The sequence below is a fragment of the Alligator mississippiensis genome, chromosome 1 (genome assembly GCF_030867095.1).
Source record: "Alligator mississippiensis isolate rAllMis1 chromosome 1, rAllMis1, whole genome shotgun sequence".
NCBI lineage: Eukaryota > Metazoa > Chordata > Crocodylia > Alligatoridae > Alligator > Alligator mississippiensis.
In genome coordinates, this window is record NC_081824.1 from 75358846 (window position 1) to 75383285 (window position 24440).

The following is a 24440-nucleotide window of genomic DNA, read 5'->3' on the forward strand; positions in this document are numbered from 1 at the left end:
TAACTAACTGCAAGTCCCAGTATAACTTTGTTAGGGGGGGGAGCTTGTCTGAGAAGGTTACTTGGTGGTGGTGTCCATTGGCTGGAATTAGAACTAATTAGCTAAGCAAAACCAAACACTGTTGATTGAAGGAATGTTCAGCCTTGCTTTTATTTTTTCAGATAAGGTTCATCCTTATTTACTCTTAGCAATTAATTTAAGAAGAACTCCCTTAATAATACACAGATAATATACAGAAAATGGAGGAAACAGGACAAATACAAAACACATAAGCTGTGTCCAGACGTGTGTAGATGTTTGGTTCCCTGGGGACAAGTAGCAGCAGCACACTTTGTGCCATAGCTATTTGACCCTGGGGAATGCCCCTGCCACGCACGCTTTGGCATGCGGCAAATTATCCTGGGGACAGTAGGGGAGGCTGGGGCCAGCATTGTGCTGGCCCCAGCAGCCTTATTTGGGGCATCCCAGGGCTGCAGCTGTGGTGATCCTACTGCATGGAACCTGGCTGACAGCCAGAGTGCAGCTCCAGGCAGCCCGGCTCCACTTTTCAGCTGCATGCGCTGCCCATGCATGTGCTGCTTTGTGGGGGGTTTTCTGTGGGTTTTTTTTAACCCCTGAATATCCAGGTATCAAAAAAATCCTTGGAAAAAAAATGGAGCAGCACATGCATGGGCAGCGCCCCATTGCAGCACAGAGAACAGCTGACAGCATGGTATGTGGCACTGCAGACGTGTTTGCAGTACCACATACTGCTTGGCTGCGCTCATCTGGATGCAACCACAGGGTGCATACACACATTCAGGCATGTGTGCTTGCAGCAGCTTAAATAGCAACAGCACAAATTTGTGCTGGAGATTTGTGCCTCAGCACACGTGCCTGAATGTACACTTTGGGGCAAATTGTGCCACTTGGGACAAACTGACCCTGCTGAGCTCCTCCCAAATCTTCAGCCAGGGGCACCAGAGGCTGGGGAATTTGTGCTGGCTCCAGCAGTAAAGAAAGCTGCCCTGGGGAGCAGCTCCGGTGAGCTTCTGAGACTGGGCCAATTGGTATCTGGGGATGTTAGCCCCTTGTGCCAGCTGGACTGCTGCAGCCCTGACCTAGAGTGGCCCCTGCACCCTCTACCCACTGCAGCAGTCTCACAGTGGGGCCTGATGCCTGGCTGTGACCTGCTGCCACCTAAGACAGAATTCGCCCCCTTGGATCTGTAGCCCCAAGGCTGCATGCCTGCCGGACCCAGACCCAGACCCAGACCACACAGCTGCCTGGGCTGTGGTATGAGCACTGTAGCATACAGTGACAGCAAAAGCCGGCCTGGTCCTGCTTGAAGGCGTGCGCCAGTAGGCCAGGCCGGGCCACCTCCATGTGGCACAGGTAGCACTGGGTCTCTACCAGGAGTGGGCCATGAGCACCCTGATGGCCCGCGGCTGCTACTGTGGTGGGGGCTGTGTGCCATGCCAGCAGGCAGGCAGGTAGGGGACCCACACCTCCTGAGCAGCCCCCCACACCCAGAGTCCCCCCCACCCACCCACACAGTCCCTGCCACTCTCACAGACCCCCACCCCCACATCCCTGCTTATCTGGGACAGAGCCTAGGTCTATCCACTGCTGCACGTGCCCTGCGCCGCTTTTTCCCAGTGTGGGGTTTAGGATTTTTTTGGCACTAGGATTTCCTGGTATCAAAATGAGTCCGTGAGGAACATGTTTTCATTCCTAGTGTGCCTATTGTGGCATCTCAAACTGCTTTGAAGCACGTCAACAGACACATGCTCACTTGTCTGGACGTGGCCATATAGTGGATTGATGGGCAGTACAAGAACAGTGTTGCCATTCATCAAATGTTAAATATCCAATTCCTGTAAAACCAGCACGCACACTGAGATTAATACAGGCTAATTCTAGAGTGGCAAAATAGGTACGTTCACCACTCCCTGGCACAGCTGCTCGTACGCGTACTGGGGGCAAGAAAATAGCATCAGTGTGTTTTAGTTTCCTCATTTTTCTGTAGATTTCATTCTCAGTGATAGTAAAAGAAGTTAACAGAAAAATTAGTTAGCCTGGCAAGAACTATAAATCAAAATGATTTTCTACATGGAGACTTTTTTCAGACGGCAGACCTCCCATTCTTATTAACAGTGGTGACATTTCTCTTCACCAAAACCTCTGCAAGCCAAACCTATAAACAAAAGCCACTACTACATACTTTAAAAACCCTTTTAAACTGCTTGGTGTCAATTGAAAGTATTGACATTCTTTAAATAATGAATGAAAAGTCTGCTGAGATGCTGTCTAACACCAGACACAAACCGAAGTGCTTTTGTGAGCAAAGCTTGTCCTGCCTAGTAACAGTTGCTAGGTAGGAGATTGTTTTAAGACAGCAAAAGGTCATATAATAAAGCTTTTCTCATCATCTGTCTGCATCATGTGATTGAGCTCCTCAGCATTGGTGTTCCTAACCTGCAGGCAAATCTTTTAGATACCCTAAGAAATAATGGTGGATGAATGTATGTTTTTACTGACCTGCACATTTTCTGGGGAGGAAATAACCCTTCTTTTACTGGCAAGAACGAGGCCTGATTTTATTCCAACTAGCGTATATTTCTGACATTTAAGTAACTTCCTTAATTAGAGAAAACTACTTGAATACAGCCATGATCAGGAATCCAGATTTAAACTCTTTTGTTTGCTGTGCTGTTTGTTCAAAAATTATACCACCACCTCCTTCTCCTGCTACCTTTGAACGGATTCGGGAATATAGGCCTTACAAAACACGGTTTTATACACACCGGGATATATTGGGTAAGTTTGTTTCCAAATTTTTCATTTGTAGCTCTCTACACATACTCTCAACATTCACAAATACATTTACAGCTTAAGTCTGATGGCCCCTGGTCGCTCAGAGAAAAATATACTTACTTCTTAATACAGGCAGTATTATCGGACTTACAACACAATTGGTTCCTGAAAACCGCATCTTAAGTCAAAAGGTTGTAACTCAGAACCAATTTTCTCATAAGAAACAATGTTATAAATGGGGGATTGGTTCCTGAGCCAAGGCCCAATACCCTATTTTCACCAAAAATACCCGAGAATTTTGTACTCAATTAATTATAGATGAGTAATATAGCTACATTAACATATTTATATTGTAAATAGCAATCATATTGATTTGGAAGGACTTATTTGAGGTGACTTTGCTAGGCTTTTTGAAAGGCTCTTGGTTGGACTTTTTGAAGGGCTCTTGGCTGGAGTCTTCTCAGTAGTCTTGACTGCAGGTTTTTCTGGAGTCTCATCTTCTTCCTTAAAGAAAGTGTCCAAGGAAGTTCGGACAGATGTTCTCCAGGGAGGTGGGTGACACAGTGAACTTGTTCGCTGGTGTGGCTTGGCATCAGATCAAGTATTGTAAAGTCGAAACTGATGTCAGAAAGTTGAAACAGGTTGTCAATTTATAAACGTTGTAAGCACAAAATGTTGTAACTTGAAGCGTTGTAAGTCAAGGACTGCCTGTAAATACGCTATAACAAATAACTATTTTTCTCAAGTAAACAGCAGTAATTGAAGTTGTTAAAGATCTGCCTACTGTAAAGAACAAGAGACACCTACCTATGCACATGTTTGAAAATGATTGGTAAGGCTCAAGTGGATGGAGAAAAATCATATTTGGATCATACTGTCCTTTCACCTTGCAGTGGGATCCACCCAGGATCCTTTATACCTACACAAATCCTAGTGGAGCCTGCTTTTAAGTCTTTATTCTGTATCTGGATCTTAGCTTGATACCCAGTAGTAGCCTGATGTAAATCCCACTGATGGAAGAGTTTCCATTGACCTCAACCTTAAATGCTGAGAGAAAAATAATAATTATGTTAGAGACTACCTCATGATGACTATGGACACTGTGGTCACAACGTGTTGAGTATAACTGTTTTCAATTAATATTTAAACAAAGTTACAAGCTTTGCTATGGAAAGTTCATAAGCAAGATTCTGCCAGAATAACTCAAGATAGTACTGTACTCTCACATAAGACTCTCTCTAAGTTTCTAATTAAATTATCTATACTTCAATAATCATTTAAAAATTGGAAGAAAATATATGTTAATTTGTTAGTATTAATAGCAAGAGTTAGAAATATACCAATAAATTAAGCTGTTATATGCCTTATTGTTGTAAATATTCTGAATAGTGATTTTACATATTATAGGAGTTATGCTTCCTATATTCAATCATGACTTACAAAAAGTAATTTCATAAAGCTTGGTGTACTTATGTTTTAAACTAACATGAAGACTTATTTAAAGTATCAAGTATGTGTTCAGTGCTCTACAGGAGCTGTGGGTGATGCAGACATTGAGTCATTTTAAGGAGTGTCTTAAAATACTCTGTTTTGAAGTATTTTCCTCTCCTTTTCTTTTTAAATTAATCTATTACTAAATTTAAATTAATCTATTACTTAATTTATTCACTCTTTTAATTTTCTTTATTTTCCTAATGTAAATTAATTCTCTCTCAGAAAAAAATTTAGGAATAGATCCATAAAAGGTTTGAGACCACATTTATTCGACTGAGGTGGGGAGAATTTCTAAATTTGTAACCTCCTGATACTGTTCACAGTATGTGCCTAAAGTATCTCACCATGGCTCCAGAGGTGTGAGCTCAAGCTCTGCTCTGGATTTGTCTGGTTGCCCCAGTCAATGCAATGGTAAATGAATACCTGCTTGTTTGGGCTGGGAAATGAAAGTAGCTTCATGTGATAATTCCTTTTCATCTATTTTTATTAAGATCTAATGACCTTGCAGTTGTTGAAGCACTTGCCTAGGAAGTGAGAGACCTGGATTCAGGGCAACTTTCAGTTTGAAAGGTTTCACATGCTGCCACCCCCAGGGGAGTCTCCTAACCACTGCACTTTTTACCTGCCCAGAACACGAGTGGTGATGTTTTGGAGCTGTAAATATATTTATCCTGTTCAATGTAAAATGCATAAGCAGTCATGGGAACAAGAACCAGATCACAGATTCTTTCTCAGATTCCTCCCCTCTGGATGAGTGCCATAGCCAGTGGGCTATAGACTCATGCTCTCTCTCTCTAGCCCAATTAATCTGGGATTATTTTCTGAACAGCTGCACAGCTTCAGTTCTGCTTAAGTGTTGCTGTAGGCATTAAAGTCCTTTACTGGATCAAGACCTAAGCCCTTGAGTATAAAGCACTGCATACACCATGGCACTTATAGCACTATGTATAATTACATGTATGTGATAATAAGTGAAGTGAGGATTCACATTTGTGTATCATTTTTATTTGAATAGCGAATAAAGCAGAGGGTCAGAAACAGTTTACAATTTTCTTTATACATGTAGCATGTTGTTCATGATCCATTTCTGTTGTGCACATAGAAATTGGAGCAGAGCTTCAGCAACAACAACATGGAGAAAAGGAGTTAGAAATACAAGAATGGCTTGAAAAACTGAAGAAGGAACTCCGGCTTGCGGTAAATAAAATTATACCACTATTAGTCCAGGTTGATGAGTCCTTTCAGGTCTTTTGAATGTTTATCATAATGTGGTTATTATGGATGAAGTCCTTTGAGCTCAAAACACATAATCTTGATTGAATCATTTCATTTTTGGAGTTTAAATGTGTTTTAACCAACTACAAATGCCTATTTATATAATTGGCAATAATAGATGTTTATACACATGATCTGGGAGTGGGGGAGGGAGGTGCATTTTAATTAGAGCAGCTCTGAGAGCCACTCTAAATCAAGTGCCTGAAGCGTCTCATGCATCAGCAACCCTGCACTTAAAGATGGTGGTACGGTCGCTTTAACTAAAGCTTGTTCAATGAGTCTTTTGGATGCTGGAGTCGTTTGGAGAGCGGTAATTAGCACGCTCCAGGAGACTCAATTAATCAAGCCTGCTCCAAAGCAGTGTAATTACAGCTTGTTGGAGCAGCCTTGCTGCTCGTGTATAGGCACCCAATAAGTCCAGAACAGGGGTGTCAAACTCATCTGGCTCCACAGGCCAGAGGAAGGTGCCTGGCCCAGTCTGCGGGCCAGATGGGAACCGGAACCAACCCCACCATGTTGCATGCCACATCTATGGCACCAGGTCCAGCCGGAATGATAAATACAGTATGTGCCAGCCTCACTCCAGGGCTTGCCCTACATGTGGTGTGTGGGCTGGACCCGGTGCTGCACACAGCATAGGGGCTGAGCCAGAGCATGGGCTGCAATGTAGTGCCGCACCAGACTGGACCTCTGCTGGCTCTAGTGCCAGTCCAGATGGGGCCCCAGGTCACCCATGCACACTGGAGCCTGTGTGCAGAGCTGTGGTCTGTTGCTGTATGCAACCAATGCCCCAGATGGACCCCTTGTACTGCATGCAGCACTGGGTCAGCCCATGTGCCACATGCAGAGCGTGGGCTGGGACTGCCTCATATAGCTTGGAGGGTCCGTCCAGAAACCTGCAGGCCAGATTGTATGGCTCCACTGAGCGGATCTGACCCATGGGCCATACATTTGACATCCCTAGTCTAAAATTGTTGCTGCACAAATAGCAAGTCCTGCCCCAAACAAAGTCTAGACCAAAACTCCCACTAATTTCACTGCAGCTAAGAGTAAGCTGTACATTCATAAACTGCTTGTGAATGTTTACCCCATGCTCAACAAGGCACATTTCTAAAAATATTCCGACACCTGTATATTAACATTATAAAGAGTAAGTTTATATCTGCTTAAATATTTGTATCTGAAACGCACTGTGGCCACAGTATCAGCATTTGCCAGCTTTTGTCCACGCTGTACTATGTGAGATACTGGGAGTGCCCTATAACTTAAAATACATCATGGATGTATTATCTTAACTCCACTATATGGGTAGCAGTGTTAACAAATAACATTTTGTCAGTGATCACTGTATGTCAGTTTTTGAAAGAACAATGACTAATTTTGTCCAATGAGAGAAACTCACGAGGCATTTCATCATCTTTATTTAGAATTATTGCACTCTCTTTTTTAAATGGAAAACAATAGAGTTATTGATGATATAACATCTGGTCCTTGTCCAAATGCCCTGTAATCAGAATTTTAGCTAACTGTTTGAATTATGACCTTTCTTAAAGGCTGAGATACAGAAAGAAGATGCATTGGAAAAAGCCCTTGAGGGAGCAGCAGATGAACACAATGAATTTGTAGAATACCTTAAAAAAAGGCACGAACAGGAATTAGAGGTTGGGAGTGATTACTTTTGTTTTTAATATACCAAATATTTTACTGTAGAAATGTACAAGTGTGTAACTGATTTATTTTATTAACTATATACAGGATGTCTAGTATATGGGCAAATGGTCAAATTAAAGTGAGTTACTAGCCAGGACACAGAGGAGAAGGATTTACTATGGTTTAACTTTCATTTACCATAGGGTAAACTTGACCAGGCAGTTAGTGCACATCAGTTTTTACAGAATAAGTTCCCAGCATCCTGTTGACATACTTTAATTTGACAATCTGCCCATGTCCTTACTGCATGTTAAAAAAAGTATTTATGTTTCTGTATGCCCTTCTTCTCAGTTCAGCTGGGGTCTGACATTTGCTGTTGGGTGAAAGAATTTGCCTTGGACTATTGGGTTTAGACTTGTACTAAATTGTATGGTCTGCCTGGACACATACTCAGGCTTTTTTGGTGGGGAGGAGGAACAACGGGGATTTTTGGGTAGTGTTTTGTACTTTTCTTTTTATTGTATGAAACCTGGTTGCTTTGTAACAGATGTGCGGTAGGGCACCAGTTTAGAAAACCACTTTAAAGCATATGATTAAATCATTTTTACAGTCAGCACAACAGTTAAACATGGGCTCAGTTTTAAGTAGTCTTACATTCTATTGTCATGGAAGCTCAGGTGTTTAACTTGTTTGTTGAGCTTGGGCCTAAGTAAGTTAAAAGAGGAAACATCTGAAAGTATGTTACTATACAAACATTTATAAATTGAATGGGAAAACTGCAATATTTTATTGTATAGAAACTCGATTTCATTTTTGTGGGTCGCTATCGACCTAAGTTCCAAAGACAAATATTAATATAAAGAGAAACAACTACAAACAGTGATTAAGTTTCTACAACATTCTGTTGTATATTCTATAAGTATATTCTGTGTAGTCTATGTTTTATATATTGATGCTATTAGTCCTTAAAATATTGTCAGCACTGTAGTACCTGCACACCTCCAGCTAACATATTAAGCAGCATTACTCTCACACACACACACACACACACACACACACACACACACACACACACACACCCTATATACAGAAGGTCAAAGAAATCATCCTGGTATTTGGAATAGAAAGTGGTGAGATTTACAATAGCCCTCAGTTCCTCTGGGAATTTATTCTGTAGTCCTGGGCTGTGCTCCAAGATGTCTCTTGCTTTTGCAAAATCTCAGAATTCCTAATATTTGACAATTCATTCATTTGCCATCAGTTTATTAAGCATTTTTGATAGACCTTAGTGTACAAGGACAAGAAGATGAGCTGTTTTATACAATGAGTTATGGCTGTTTTCTTTCAGTGATGTATTGAAATGCTGTTTTCCCTCTAAGCTTTATGGGTGTGGGGGCTTAATGGGAGATTGAAGAGTACTTTATTGCCCACTATTTAAAACTACTTTTAAGGAAACAGAGTTGCAAACAAGGAAAGTTATGAAGCAGTATCTGGAAGATGAACTGAAGAGGGAATCTGAAGCTGCAGAACAGCGCATGGCTCACAAACTTCAGCGTGTCCAGATGGAATGTGCTCTGGAAAAGATGCAAGCTGTAGCTGAAGTCAGAAGACAGGAAAGGGAGGCTGCACTGAAAGAAATGGCCAAACAGCAAAAGTATTCTTGACATTTTCTATAGTTCAGTTTGTTAATTTTTATAAAGATAAACAAAAATGTATACCTCAACATTTACTAAAACACTCTGTGTAGGGTTTTCTATGGTGTCCATTGTCAAAATAACTAAACATTAATATTCTAACAGCATATTCTATCTCTAGAATGCATACAAAGCATGAAGATGGATATATAACTAAGGACAATGATCTGAAGACATACATGTTTCTCAGGCACAAAGGACAGAACGATATTTCACCTAGTGGACAATCAGGCCGCATCCAGATAAACATGGCCATTTGTTTCCCCAGGGACAAGTAGCAGCACCACACCTTGTACCACTGCTACTTGTCCCTGGGGAATGCCCATGCCATGCACACTCTGGAACATGTCAGGTTATCCCGGGTGGGGTAGTGGAGGCTAGGGCCTGACCAGCAGCCAGAGTGTGGCTCTGGCTGGACAGGCTCTGGTTTTGGGCAGCACACACTGCTGCCACATGTGCCACCCTACTTTTTTTTGGAGTGGGTTTTTTGACCCTGGGAGATCACTATTTTTTGGAGTGGGATCTCTGGGGTCAATCCCCTGCTCCTCTGCCCACGCTGCAAGGTATCAGTGCGAGGCATGCCTGCACGTGCAGTGTGTGGTGCCACAGACGGGTTTCCTGCGCTACATGCTGCACATCCATGCTTGTCTGAATGCATCCCCAAAGTTCAGCTTGCAATCAATTCTGAGTTACCTGACTAAAGCGTAGAAGCAATTTTGTTACCCACTCTGGCACTATAAATGGCCATGTAGAATTTTAGTCTTACTATTGTCTTGCTGATTTCATGTAAATTCACTTAATTTAGAAGTAAAACAGTATTTGGCTTCTAATTGCCAGTACCACAAACTTATTGTAGGGTCTGAAAGTTAAGGCTTTTTTTCATGGTACACAGATCACCACTAGAAATTAATTTTACAAGCCAGCTCAGCCCTCAGTTACATTTGTGCAAAACCCATTTTCTTCATTTGAATTAAATGGAATTTGACAGGTGAAAGTGAGGGCAAATTCTGCCTTTACTTAATTAAGCCAATATTGTTTGACTCATCATAATATTGTGCTCCTTCTCCAATGACATGAAAATAGTAAAATTTACTTTTGTCACTAAAACCAACAGAAATAACTCTGACAGTTCAGAGCACAGATCTGTTGTAACAGAATGTTCCCTTCTCAACAGGTTTTCAGAAAAGAGCCATATTTTGTTATGCTATATTATTTAATATTTTCATTCTCACTATGAAAACAAGGCTCCATCCTGTAGAACTTGCTTATGCAGATAGCACCCCCACACCAATGTAGCTACCCTCTTCAGATTCTCCTGCGCAGAATGCCTATGCAGCCTACTGAATATTAAAAGTTCTCCATAAAGTGGAACAGGTGATAAACACAAAAATGTTGTCTGCTGTACAAAGGAGAATATTTCCCCCTTAAAGCCTTTATGATTGTGCTTATTCCCGTCATTCTTCTACTTTGTGTTATAATTTTACTTGTATTTCTAGTTGAATAAGACACATTAGCATTGCCCAGTGCTAAAGTACTTATTTTTCTTTAACAATCTTTAATAATATATCTTTTTCATAGAAAGCACATGGAGCAGCTCCATGAAGCTAAGATATTGGCTAAAGAAGTGTATCAGAAGAAGTTTGATCAATTAACAAAAGAAAAACAGTATGAAATGAATATTGCTTTGGACATATCACTAAAGGAGAATCAGGAGAACATTGAAAAGCAGCTCAAAGAAGCAGAAGCAGAACATCAGCTTAAATTGGAAGAAGCAATGCTCGGACAGAAAGAAACAGAAGCTCAAATAGAGACTCTAAACCAACAACTGGAAAGCATGACAGTTTGGAAAAACAGCCTGGAAGCTGAAATAGCAGACACAAGACAAGCTTTTCAGAAATATATTGATGTTACATTTCCTCAGTTGTCTCCAGGACAAGCAGATTTTATCCTGCCATTCCGAAAGACAACTGATTTCACTGATCTAGAAAAGGGAGCTAAGCCTTGTGACAAAGAATCTAAGGCCTCTCATAAGATGGGTGTAAGATTTACTGTAATGACAGGCCAGTATCACAAGTAGGGAATGATGAAGAATAAAGACATTTCTGTTCACCGCATAACTGTGTGGCTGTAGGAAAAGCAAAAAAAGAAAAGCAAGCGTTACTATTATTGAATGATTAATTCATAGATGTTAGGGTCGGAAGGGACCTCAATAGATCATCAAGTCCGACCCCCTGCATAAGCAGGAAAGAGTGCTGGGTCTAGAAGACCCCAGCTAGATGCCTATCTAACCTCCTCTTGAAGACCCCCAGGGTAGGGGAGAGCACCACCTCCCTTGGGAGCCCGTTCCAGACCTTGGCCACTCGAACTGTGAAGAAGTTCTTCCTAATGTCCAATCTAAATCTGCTCTCTGCTAGCTTGTGGCCATTATTTCTTGTAACCCCCAGGGGCGCCTTGGTGAATAAACCCTCACCAATTCCCTTCTGTGCCCCCGTGATGAACTTATAGGCAGCCACAAGGTTGCCTCTCAACCTTCTCTTGCGGACGCTGAAAAGGTCCAGTTTCTCTAGTCTTTCCTCGTAGGGCTTGGTCTGCAAGCCCTTAACCATACGAGTGGCCCTTCTCTGGACCCTCTCCAGGTTATCCGCATCCCTCTTGAAGTGCGGCGCCCAGAATTGCACGCAGTACTCCAACTGCGGTCTGACCAGCGCCCGATAGAGGGGAAGTATCACCTCCTTGGATCTATTCGTCATGCATCTGCTGATGCACGATAAAGTGCCATTGGCTTTTCTGATGGCTTTGTCACACTGCCGACTCATGTTCACCTTGGAGTCCACTAGGACTCCAAGATCCCTTTCCATTTCCGTGCCAACCAGCAGGTCATTCCCTAGGCTGTAGGTGTGCTAGACATTTTTCCTCCCTAGGTGCAACACTTTGCATTTCTCCTTGTTGAACTGCATTCTGTTGTTTTCTGCCCACTTGTCTAACCTGTCCAGGTCTGCTTGCAGCTGTTCCCTGCCCTCCGGCGTGTCCACTTCTCCCCATAGCTTTGTGTCATCTGCAAACTTGGACAGAGTACATTGCACTCCCTCGTCCAAGTCACTGATGAAGACATTAAAGAGTATCGGTCCAAGGACCGAGCCCTGCGGGACCCCACTGCCCACACCCTTCCAGGTCGAAACCGACCCATTCACCACGACTCTCTGGGTGCGACCCTCTAGCCAATTCGCCACCCACCGGACTGTGTAGTCATCCAAGTCACAGCCTCTCAATTTGTTCACCAGTATGGGGTGGGATACCGTATCGAAGGCCTTCCTGAAGTCTAAGTATACGACATCCACCCCTCCTCCTGTGTCCAGGCGTTTTGTAACCTGGTCATAAAAAGAGACTAGATTAGTCAGGCATGATCTACCTGCTACGAACCCGTGCTGGCTTCCCCTCAGCATAATTTGTCCTGCTGGGCTCTCGCAAACGTGAGCCTTGATAATTTTTTCAAAGATTTTGCCAAGGATGGAGGTGAGACTGACTGGCCTATAGTTGCCTGGGTCCTCCTTCCTCCCCTTCTTGAAAATGGGGACCACATTGGCCCTTTTCCAGTCCTCTGGGACTTTGCCCGTGCGCCACGAGCGTTCAAATATTCCCGCCAGTGGCTGCGCAGTGACGTTGGCCAGTGCCTTCAGCACCCTTGGATGGAGCTCATCCGGGCCTGCCGACTTAAAGGCATCCAGTTCTTCCAAGTGACTCTGCACCATCTCAGGGTCTATGCATGGTAGTCTGGCGCCTTGCTGCTGCCTCTCTACAACCCCAGTGAGAGACTTGTCGTGTCCCTCGCTTAGGAACACTGAGGCAAAGAACTCATTGAGGAGTTCAGCCTTGTCCCCCATCTGTCACCAATTGTTTCTGCCCATTTAGCAGGGGTCCTATTCCTCCCTGGGTCTTCCTTTTACTCCCTATATATCTAAAGAACAATTTCTTGTTGTCCTTTACTTGGGATGCCATCCTCAGCTCCATGGTAGCTTTGGCCCGTCTAACTGCCTCCCTACAAGCGCGAGCAGAGGAGGTATATTCGTCTTTGGTGATCTCCCCCTGTTTCCACTTTTTATGTGCTCCCCTTTTGGCCCTTAGGCTGCCCTGGATTTCTCTGGTCAGCCAAGGAAGCCTCCTGGCCCCTTTCCCTCTTTTTCCTCGCATCGGGATCGTCTCGCTTTGTGCCCGAAGGATCATTTCCTTAAGGCACAGCCACCCTTCTTGGGCTCCCATCACTTCAAAACTCCTACTCTGCAGTGCATCCTTGACTAATCGCCTGAGTTCATTGAAATCAGCTTTCCTAAAGTCTAGTACTTTCACCCTACTAGTTACCTTACTCACTCGAAGTTTTATGAAGAATTCTATTATTAGGTGATCACTGTCCCCCAGGTGACCACCGATCGGTAGGTCCCCTACCATGTCATCCCCCGTTGCCAATACCAGATCCAGTATGGCATTCCCCCTAGTGGGACCGTGTACCTCCTGTGTCAGGTAGAGGTCCTGTACACAGGTTAGAAACCTGCGTGAACAGTGGGACTTTGCCGTCTGCGTCTCCCAGCAGATGTCTGGGTAGTTTAGGTCCCCCATGACTACCGCCTCTTTAGCTTTTATGGTCTCCGAGAGCTGCCTCAGGAGCCCCGAATCTATTTCTTCCCCTTGGTGTGGAGGTCTGTAGCAGACCCCTACAACCAAATCCCTTTCTCCTTGCCCCCCATGTAGCCTAACCCACAATCCTTCTACTTCCTCATCCTTGGATTCCGTCTTGATGAGGGTTGACGTATATTGCTCATTGACATAGAGTGCAATCCCTCCCCCTTTTTTCCCCACCCTGTCCTTTCTGTACAATCTATAACCCTCAATATGTACCGCCCAGTTGTGGGACGAATCCCACCAGGTTTCCGTTAGCCCTACTAAGTCATAGGTGTTTTGTGCAAGCAGGAGCGCTAGTTCATCCTGCTTGTTCCCCATGCTCCTAGCATTAGTATATAGGCACTTGAGCCCTGTGACTGGTGCCTTTGCTGCCCCCCGCTCCGAATCCCAAGGGGCCCCTTATGTCTTACCTTCTCGTTGCTTACCTGTGCTGTAGTGCTGGCCGCCCCATGGCTTGCAGGTTCCCAATGTTCTCCTTCTTCAGGCTGGGCTGTCCTTGTGGGTGCCACATGGTTTGGTGGTCCACAGCTTCCCCCGCCCTCATCTTCCCCTCCCCCCGAAGAGCCTAGTTTAAAGCCCACCGGAGGAGATCCGCCAACCTAGAAGAAAACACACGCTTACCTTTGGGGGACAGGTGAAGCCCATCCCAACTGAGCATGTCCCTCATCGTGATGTGCGGGTCGTTGTCCAGGAAGCCGAAGCCTGCCTCGAGACACCACTGCCGAAGCCGCCAGTTGGTCTCTCGGATGCAGTTCTCATGCCGTCTTCCGCGTCCGTTCACTGGTAGGATGGAAGAGAAAACCACCTGTGCACCAAACTCCTTCAGCACACCGCCCAGAGCACTGTAGTCCACCATCAAGTGATCGGGGGTTCTCCTGGCCGCATCATTAGTACCCACATGGACTAGGACCATGGGGTAGTAATCGGTGGGCTTGATCCTGGCCTGGATTACTTCCGTCACATCCCGAATCTTTGCTCCGGGCAGGCAGTATACCTCTCGTGTTGAGGCGTCCTGACAACAGATGGGCCCTTCCGTACCTCTCAGGATGGAGTCGCCTATGACGAGCACTCGTCGCCTCCTCCTCTGGGTCCGCTTGGATCGTGGAGAATGTACTGTTGCTTCCTGCCCAAGGGTTTCCTCCTCCCCTTCCATCTCCTGCAGGGTCGCCAGGGCCTCGTACCTGTTCTCCAGTTGGACTGGAGGAACTGGTACCTGTTCGCTGCGAGCAGCTCCGGTCCTGGATGCGACCGTCTGCCACTCTGCTGTGGAAGGCATTCCCCGGACTGCTTCTTCCTTAGGTGCCTGGGCCTGCAGGGAAAGGAAATAACTGTCAATTTCATCCTCCGCCTCCCTGATATCCCTCAGCCTGCTAACCTCCTCCCGGAGCTCCCTCACCTGCGCCTCCAGATCCCTAAGACGGGCACCTGCCGGACAGGTGTGGGGGCCCCCAATCTCTGCCCCCCCCGGCCCTGCTGGGGATCCCCCACAGGCCAGAAGGTAGGGGGACATCAGCTCCCCCATGGGCTCGGTCTGGGTGGAGGCCTCAGACCAGCCCCGGGTGGGCTTGGCCCCCTGGGCAGAGAGGCCCTAGCAGCACTCCTTGTCGACACCATTCTATAAGCTGCTGTTTGTAGATCTGAGTGGTGTCTACACCCTACCCTTACAGGAGTCTCTCTCCTGGACCTTCCTGTCCGCCCACCGGTGCGAACGCCTGCGCAAACGCTGGCGCGCTCTTACAGAGCCCACCCTGTTTGCGCGCTCTGTTACCAAATTTGTCCATTACTTTGGGGTGTGCTCATTTATTAGGGATAGTTTCTAGGGTCTTGGTGATTCTGTCAATGTGCTGCTTGTGTTACTATACGGAGCTGTATCTCTCCCTTCTGCAAGCCCTCACCCTCAGTGGAGCTATCTTGTAGGACTCAATCTCAATGGGACTGGGTTCCTCCAGTCACCAAATCAGTCATACACACAAACACACACAAATTAACGTGACACGCCTGACCTGGCTGGGCTGATCAGCATGGACAGGCTGACACCCTCATATGCCAAGAATCAGTTCATAAGAGCAACAATAAACTGCAGTCAGATACAAGCGCACAGGTGAACAGAATCCCTCTGAATCCGGCTGGGTGTCCAGCTGACACCCTCATGGGCCAGCATTCAGTTCATAAGGGCACGTCTGAGTCAAACTGGGTCAATCAGCCTGTACAAGCTGATCCCCTTATGTGTTTCAAACTCAGCACGTCCCAGTCTTTGGCCTCTTGATGAGCAGACCCCACAATAATTTTGGGCTTCACAGGGATCTTTAGCTTAGGTAAAAGAAGCATTGCTGCAGAGCACAGAAGGAAAGAGAAGCAGAGAAGGAAAAAATGTACCCAATTACTACCAGTTTGACTATAAAAGTTATTTATTGCTAAGCATATGAAATATATAATAGTACTAGTAGTAATAGAAATGCAAAAGAAAAATAAACACAAACAATGACAATACTACCCTGGTTTCACTAAGTATTTGGGGAAACTTAGCTCAAGCTTAACTAATACAGTTCAGGTTCAGAAGTTTATGCCTAGAGAGAAGAGAGAGAGAGAGAGAGCGAGAGAGAGCTGGGATCTCACCTAGTCCAAGATACTCAGGCTGCAAAGCTGACAAGCACAGTCCATAGCGCAATCCTTGAAGAGAGAGACGATCAGTTCTTCCAGCGTCCCAAGAACGACAAGGGATGGTGTCAGCACAAGAGTTTTCTTCTTCTCTTCCTTCTTCTTCTTCTTTCCTCCTTCTTCTTTCCTCCTTCTTCTTTAAGCACACACACTTTTTACAGATTTTTATAGACCCTCAGTTCAGCTGCTTTGAAGCACCCTCAGTAGTGTAAATCATTGTCTTTTCCATTGACAAGGGGTTATCTGGTTTGGAACATCTCAAGAAACTGATTGATAATCAGGAAACACTTAAGATTAGGGAGTAACCAAATACTTGGGAGCCAGCTTGAGATTCCTATGGATGGCAGATATACTGATGGGATATCTCATGGTTTCTTCAGAAACAACAGATAGCTTGCAGCATCAGGATTTTGGATTTTTACTTGTTGTGCACAAGCCTCAGCTTAGCATGACTTTTCCAGATCTTACTATAGTCTTTTAACAGACTTAAAGCAATTATTGGGGTGCTCATAACCTTTTGTGGAGAGGACTCCCACCAATTGTCTCGGGAAAGGTATGACAACACCTGTGATTAGGATTCCAACGGGCTGGACGTTGTGATGAACCCTTAACCATTGTTCAAATGTTGCCCATACCCCTTCTGACTCGGTCTCTTGCCTCAGCATTCCCTAACCCAGCAACCAAGTTTTAGTCAATCAAGTTTAAATAGGCCTCCCATAGTGGGACCGGGGAATGTACGGCCCGAGATGCCTATTAAACTTAGAGGTGTGTGTGAACATGGGTTGATTAACATTTGGAGCACAGATTCCCTATCATGCAGTGCTCCTCTGCTTCTCTGGTCCCAGAATTCACTGCAGTCTCTGCTTCAGGCTTTCTGTTCTCCATCTCTCATGTAAATGAATGGTCATCTGGTTCCATCTCGGATGTAAATGAGACCTAGGGCAGTTGGTTCACTCTTGTCACCCTTATCTTGAGGGTCTTAGGTGTGTCTCTCACTGCATCTTAATCAGTTTCGTTTAGGTAGAGGAGGGGGGGGGGGTGAGTCCTTTGAGAGTCAGACAGACTGCATCCTGTGCCAGGGTTGCCCAAGAACACACAGCTGAGACATAACTGCTCTGTTCGCGCTGCGCAGCTCGGGAGCACAGCTTCCTACCGGCTCAGCTATATGGGACCTGGGGGGCTTCCCCTGCGGATGCGGCTCAGCTGTGCCGGGTCCCTCCGCCCCACTTACCTTCGGGGGATCAGCTGTTGCTAATGGATGAGCCAAACTCAGGAATTATTCATGAATAGTCATTCCCACAAATAATATAGCTAAAATTGCACCTTAACTTATAATCACTTATTTTCACTCATGTATGCATTCACAAAATTTGTCCTTTTTAAGACGAAATGTCATACTATTCATTTCATATTTTTAAGTGGTAAGAAAATCTATTCAGCTACTTTTTGTGATCAAGAAAAGTTTAATTTTACTCAGATGAGTGCAGACACACTTTAAGACATGCAAGAGAATAAAAAGAAGTGAATCTTGGGCGTGGATTGCTGAAGGGACAAGTGCTTGCATTTCTCAATCATGTGCTCTTCTGCCTGAAAATGTGCAGAATTCTCCTGAAGTGGAGCTCCACTGAGCTGTTGTTGGCTGGCATTTCTGGGTTTGGGTCCAGAGCTGTTGCATTTTGTTGTATTCTCCCTAAAGAGTCTGAGGGTGTCCAGCTGAAAGCTGGTACTTCTCAAAGCAGCTTTATCATCCTCAGATGCTTCCACTGCAAAGCCAGGTGGCAGTCAGTCAAAGACAGACTGCTTCAGGCCACCAAAAGGTATGGACTGGAGAAGTGGTGGTAAGGTCAGTTAGGTGCTTCATAGATCACCTACACACATTTGTAGATCTTGGGCAATCTCTAGATTTGATAGCCCACACACAACTGGTGGCCCACAGACCACATGTGACCTACAAGGAGTTAAGTTGCAACCCCTGGGCTCCTGCTCGACCACTGCTCCCCCCACGGTTCTGGCTCCAACAGCAGCTGAAGTGTTTGGGCTCCCACTCCCTCCTCTGACTGCCATTTCCTGCTTCCGCCCCAGGGGGTGGGGCAGTTTGGTATGCTGTACAGTGAGTTGAGGGTGAGTTCACGGTTGCATAAAGAGGTTGAAAATCAGGGCCACCCTGGGGGCCAAGATCATGCCCCCACAATGCAGCAGTTGTGGGGACACCAAGTGCAGTGGTGGGAAGGTGCCCAATGCAGAGGGTGTGCAGAGAGTATCTATAGAATAACAGAATCATAGAAAGGAGGACCAGAAGGGACCTATAAGATCATCAAGTCCTGTCCCATGGTCCATGTGGCACACAGCTTCATGGACCATGGCTTGCTCAGTACAGCTTGTTGCATATGGCCCCTGGGGTGTGTAGCCCTCGAGGGCTTGGAAGTTGTACAGCCCTGACCTAACACTCTGTTCCTTTCTGTTCCTGATGAAAGGAGGCAATTCTCCCAATCAACACTCAAGTTTCCTGTCTGTAATATCAAAACACTCCCATATGGCCCTAATTGCATTTGTGCATACATGTAACTCCAAAATGTCTCTCAACTTTAAAACGCTGGATTGCACACATCTTATTCTCAATTCAGAATAATCACTTAGCTAAGTCTGATTTTTTCTGTCTATAGATAGCACTAGCCTCTTATGTTGCTTCCACTACTAAAGTATCCATTCACCTGTATCTTGTAACCCTTCACAGATTTGCTTCTGTATGTGCACAATATAGAAATTCCATTAGGGCTTTCTATCTGCAGTATTCTGGAAAAAATACACAATTTTTCATCTCAGCTGAAATGTTGATCTTTTCATAGTCATATGCCATGTGGACCTAGGCCTCTTTAGCCTAAAAAAGAGAAGGTTGAGAGAGAACTTGATAGTGGCTTGCCACTATATCAGAGGAGTGCATCAGGAGCTTGGTGAGCAACTGTTCACTAGGGCACCCCTGGGGGAGACCAGGACCAATGGATACAAGCTCCTGGAAGGCCACTTCCAGCTTAATACCAGGAAAAACTCCTTCCCAGTTAGGGTGTCCAGACTGTGGAATAAACTCCCTCCAGAGGTGGTGCAGTCACCTTTTTCAAGAGGAGATTGGACAGCCACCTTGCTAGGGTCAGCCAACCCCAGTTGTCCTCCTGCCTAGAGCGGGGGGGGGGGGGGGGGGTGCCTGGACCAATGATCTGCGAGGTCCCTTCCAGCCCCTAACAACCTATGAATCCATGTAGACAAAACAAGATAGGTACTAATTTGCTCTGAACTAAATTACCAAATAGATTATGAAATGTTTTTGTTTGAAAAACTAGTACAGTATCTTAAATGAGAGTTGGCGATAGGGTAAAGGTTGGATACTTTCAATATAAGTATGTAACCCGGGTGGCGGCCCAATAGTTGCCACCCCTACCCAGTATCAGGGATGGTGTGGTAAGCATGGGGCAGGGCTTCCAACCACCACCAATTTACTTTCCAGCTGGCCCCTGCTCCCCACAGAGCAGCCCGTGGTCCCAAGAAGGTCTAACACTTAACTGATTTAGAACAGGCTTCCCAATAAGCGACAGACCGCAACAAGTTAAGCTCTTCTGGTCTGCAGCAATCACATTGTATCAAACCTCCACAAAGAGGCTGAACGGTGACACTCTGTGGCAACCACAAAGGCAAGCAACAAGCAACAAAGGAGGCTCCTGCAGCAGTCAGCACGACCCAAGCACAAAGCTCAGGGACTCCATCCGATGACAATCAGCTGCAGAATAAGGGACAGGACTGAGTCCCCTCTGGGGCAGTCAGTGGCAGAGGGTCAGCAGCACAGGCAGCTCCCAGGGGTCATTGCTCTAAACGCCTGCTCCAGATGACTGGCTGAGTGCCCCACATGCCTCACAGCTCGCCAATCCTGCTCCGAGTGCCGGCCTGCACCCTGAGCTCCCAGGGACCCTTGTCCTGGTGCTCTGCTGCTCCTCAAGATCCCAGTGCCTTGCCTGCTGCTGTCCCACTTCCCCAGGGAAGGTAAGGGGTTTCCTCAACTCACTGGCCCAGCTCCCTGCTCTGGATAAGGATGTCGCCTGTGCTCCTGGCTGCTGCTGCTTCTCCGCAGTGGAGTGGGGGGCCGACTGCCACCCCTAGCCTCCAGGACACCCGGCATGTCCAGCACACTGTGATGGGGCCTTGGGGCACCAGCTCTCTGCCCCAAGCCCTGGCCGCTACTCCCTTTCTGCTGCAGGGCTGGAGGCATGGCTGACTGCTGCTGCTTTCTTCTCCCAGGGCCTTTGAAGCTCTTCAGAGGGGTCTCTCTGCTCCCTCTGCTGGGTCAGCTCACCCCAGCTCTTCTTAGGCTTCCTGCATCCTTCCCTGAAGTCACTGTCAGCAGCCCCCACACACCAGTTCGGCTGCTGCTTTTATCCCCTCCGGCAGTCCCTCCCTGGCTTGCAAACCGGCCAACCAGGGCTCAAGGTGGCTGTCCCCCAGCCCCGGCCATTCCCCTTCCACACGAATGAGTGCATTGAAAACCCCTTCTTTCGACTGGCTTCTCCTTTTCCACAGGGCAGGGCTCCCCTGCTCCACCCTTTCGGTCACTCAGAGTTTACCGGCACTGTTTCTAGCCCAGGGTAAGTATCTCAAGCCGATCTGGTGAGCCCACATTGGCAGTCTGTTACAAGTAGTTCAGAAAGGGGCTTGTAAAAGCAAGCTATTGACATGGTGTTAATGCCATTGGACTTTAAAAGGTAATTATGAAAATTTCTCTAAAGGTTTAACCAGGTGTTGTGGACCAGCAAGTTTGCTTACTCGTTATATTTCCTGAATGTGTAACGCAAACTACAGGATCTGATGGGTGATGAGATCAGCAGTGTAACTAAATATTTGTTTTTCTCTTGGAACAAGCATAGTTCATGACAGAGAGATTAAGCGTAGCCAAAATTAAATGTTGCCACTTCAAAATTAAATGTTAATTTGGAAGACAGACTTTGGCAAAAAAAAAAACTTTTTACCATTTATGTTCTCTGTTTTATTTATTATTATTAAGATGAAAAACAAACTTCTGTCTAATGGTGCTCTAATCTCACATCTAAGCCAAAACCAGAACTGGGAGCTATAACACACTTGACAGTTCAAGAGACAGCTGCATGGCTAGTACGTTCATAAGGGACACCTGGTTTTCCACTCTGCTTAGTTGGCAGGGTCCGTGTATATGATAAATGAGTTTAAATTAAATCAGGGTCTATGCTAACAACTTGAATGACCTGCGTATGGTAGAACCTTCATCCTTATACTGAAAGCTTGGGCTGTGACCCTGTCTCCCACACAGAACAGTTTGTTGCTTCTAGACACCCTCAAATGAAGGCTTGAGATAGAAAAGGACTATGAGAACCAGTTTCTGGTTTTGCCCTGGAAAACTCAACTAAAGTCAGTCAAGTTTCTTGGTATAAATTGGCTGCAACCCAAGTACGGCCACTGGATTCGTTTCTGACTACAAGACCAAAACTGGTTTCACTGTTGGCTGGTGGCACTCAAGATGGATTCTTCATATTGTTGTTAAGTTATACTAAATAGCCCCGATGATACAAAAGGTGCTTCGCTGTAGTAACTGTAACCCTGCATTAAATTTCAATTCAGTGCCTTTGCAGCAGGTACCACGGCAAAATTGTTGAAGATGCTGAATGACACATGATTCCTAGCCAACTGTGCAAAGCACCCAAATTAAACCATAGGCATCTTTTTCTGTTTGCCTTCTGTAACAGGGCATATGTATACAAAATCCAACTTGTACTAGCTCTGAGTGGCTGGGTCCCAGTTTGTCACACCGGAGCGTCTCATGCCATTCCCCACATACAAGCGGTCTGTAAAGTCTTACACTAAAAACTACTCCAACTAATATACTCCAAACTAGCTTCTATCTTTTTACTACATGAGCAAAGGCAAGAATTACTGTGTTTGAAGTTGGTGGGAGAACACAAGCTGATAGGCTCAAATATTGTTATAAGCCAGGGCAATTCCTTTTTCTCCAGATGAGCTGAGGGGGCTGTTTGTTAATCTGCCTAATCTTTTGCAGTCTGTGGAATGCTGCTGGGGAATCTTCTCTATCATTAATGAGATGAAATACCAGAGGCACTAATGGACAGGCCTGGTTCACAGAACCAAAGGAATCAAATATATCCAGGGAATCCTTTCCAGAAAAAGTTCCTCATTAAGAAAATTGTCCTCATGTGTTTTGTTCTTTCAGGATGATACAGAGCACCCATGCGCTATGGGGAGGCACATTAAATATTACTCTAAAATCATGCTTATTCTATTTTGGGTCAGTATTGGTGCTCTTAGATAATGATGGCAGTCCCTTGAAGTCAAATATAAGTTTGTCCCAGCTGTTATCTACATGTCCTCTGGTGACTTTAGTGCAATTCTTGAGAAACAAGCTGGCCACAGACTGAATAAGTGAAAGGAGGGAATGACATTGCCATCTGTGCTTGTAACTGAGCCGCTCAAGCCTTTTTCATTTTTCGGCCATGGTGTTTCACTTTCTAATCATGCTTTTTCAGAACTGGCCACAGCAGATTTTATTGCAGCCTGCCAGATTTTTCTGTTTGAAGAAATAGATTGCCCATTGTCCTCAGGAATCGAAAGATGGCATACAAAATGTGCTATCCTCTTGTGGTTACAATTTGCTGACAAATACTACTAAATGACTTGGAACAACAATTTGTTGGCAAGAGGACTTTCTTTGCATTATGGATTCAACCTACTGATGTTAAATTGGCTAGTGAACTGAAAGCTATGGCAAAACTTGTATTTCCTTTGAAAGGCTGTATCAAAATTTGTCTAAATCTTCACATATAAAACATGATGAATCTGTATGTAAAAATTTACAATAAAATAGCATTTAGCAGTCTAAAAAGTTTGGAAATATGCAGCTGTGGTGGTCCAGGAATTATGCAGAAGAGAAAGAATGCCTTGTATTCGAAACTTTGTCTAACTTTATTCCAGTCATGCAGTTAGTCCAATAAAAACTTTGGAGTAATCTACTGTGTGGCAGTCTGGGGCTCCAAAAAAACATTTTGCAAAACAAGCACTGATAAGCTCTTTTCTGTAACTTCTTTAGATTGATATAGTAGTCTAGATCCTAGACTCTAGAGTATAAACTTATAACATGGTTTTGCAAATCACATAAAAAGACTAAGAAACTACTTGAAAGAATGACCATTTGGAGGAAGGGAAATGAGCAAATGTGTGTGCATGCATGCTCCCAATTGCTATTGCTAAATTCCGCTGAAGTGAAATATTCTACTAGGTTATCCAAGAATCCTAGGTTGAACTTGCCACTGGAGAACTGCAAAAATATACATGATTTTGCAGTAATAATTGGATCATCATAAGTGTCAGTAGATTGCCTTTTGTGCATCATGTCAATACGGGGGGAGGGAGAGCATGATTTTCTTTTAGACAAACTGACTTATCTTTAGTGTGGCGCGAGCACATTACTTTTTGGGTATCTCAGTCTCACCTCAAACTTTCCTCAAAGCCTTATTAGGATAATGCATTTCATCTGTCTACAGTTCTCTGGGCAAAATGTACACTGATTATCTCAAACACTGACACGGGATATATTCACATTTCTTTTCTGCCCCACTTCCTGCAATTTGTTCCTTGTGCACCAAATCTTTCAGCTGCGCTAATGTATAGCTATTGGAAATAGTTAAGCAACACATGGCCCCTGCCAAGGTGAAACTGTTGTTGATAATGCACCATTTATTGTAATAGTCACCATTCCCTGGGGATCACATTTTTATTAATATTTCTCCTATACTGTAATGGTCTCAGAGAAATTGAATGTTCAGCATTGCTTTGTGCTGTAATAAACTGGGGCTTAAACTTGTGTGCAAATAGACCAGAGCTATAATAAGTACTCACTAGTGCATCTTTTGTGAGAATATAAATAGTAATACTAGAGCATCTTTCAATGAACTATATGAAACAAAGCAGACCATAAGCTCTATGGAAAGTCTGGAAGGCAAGATGTTAGCCTTAAAGATTCATAGAATCATAGAGAGGTAGGGCTGGAAAGGACCTTCAGAGGTTATCTAGTCCAACACCTGCCTGAGGCAGGATCCTCCCTATCCAAACCGTCCCACACAAACCATAATTTAAACTCAACATAAATCTACAGTCACCTGACACAACACAGAC

At 44.9% G+C, this 24440-nt stretch overlaps 1 protein-coding gene across 1 annotated transcript; it reads left to right on the forward strand.

The window, feature by feature from the left end:
- Positions 1–1655: 1655 nt before the first annotated feature.
- C1H6orf163 (chromosome 1 C6orf163 homolog) lies at positions 1656–11146 on the forward strand. The gene is made up of 5 exons (XM_006263181.4): positions 1656–2799; positions 5393–5487; positions 7119–7226; positions 8667–8869; positions 10488–11146. Exons 1-5 carry the CDS (start codon positions 2652–2654, stop codon positions 10984–10986), a joined length of 1053 nt encoding a protein of 350 aa, XP_006263243.2. The 5' UTR covers positions 1656–2651; the 3' UTR covers positions 10987–11146.
- Positions 11147–24440: the final 13294 nt, after the last annotated feature.

Bases quoted from the DNA above. Each gene is read 5' to 3' on its own strand.
- C1H6orf163 (XM_006263181.4), top strand. From the start codon at position 2,652: ATGATCAGGAATCCAGATTTAAACTCTTTTGTTTGCTGTGCTGTTTGT. The intron at 5,488-7,118 runs GTAAATAAAATT...CCTTTCTTAAAG, and splicing joins AGAAGGAACTCCGGCTTGCG to GCTGAGATACAGAAAGAAGA. The intron at 7,227-8,666 runs GTTGGGAGTGAT...ACTACTTTTAAG, and splicing joins GGCACGAACAGGAATTAGAG to GAAACAGAGTTGCAAACAAG.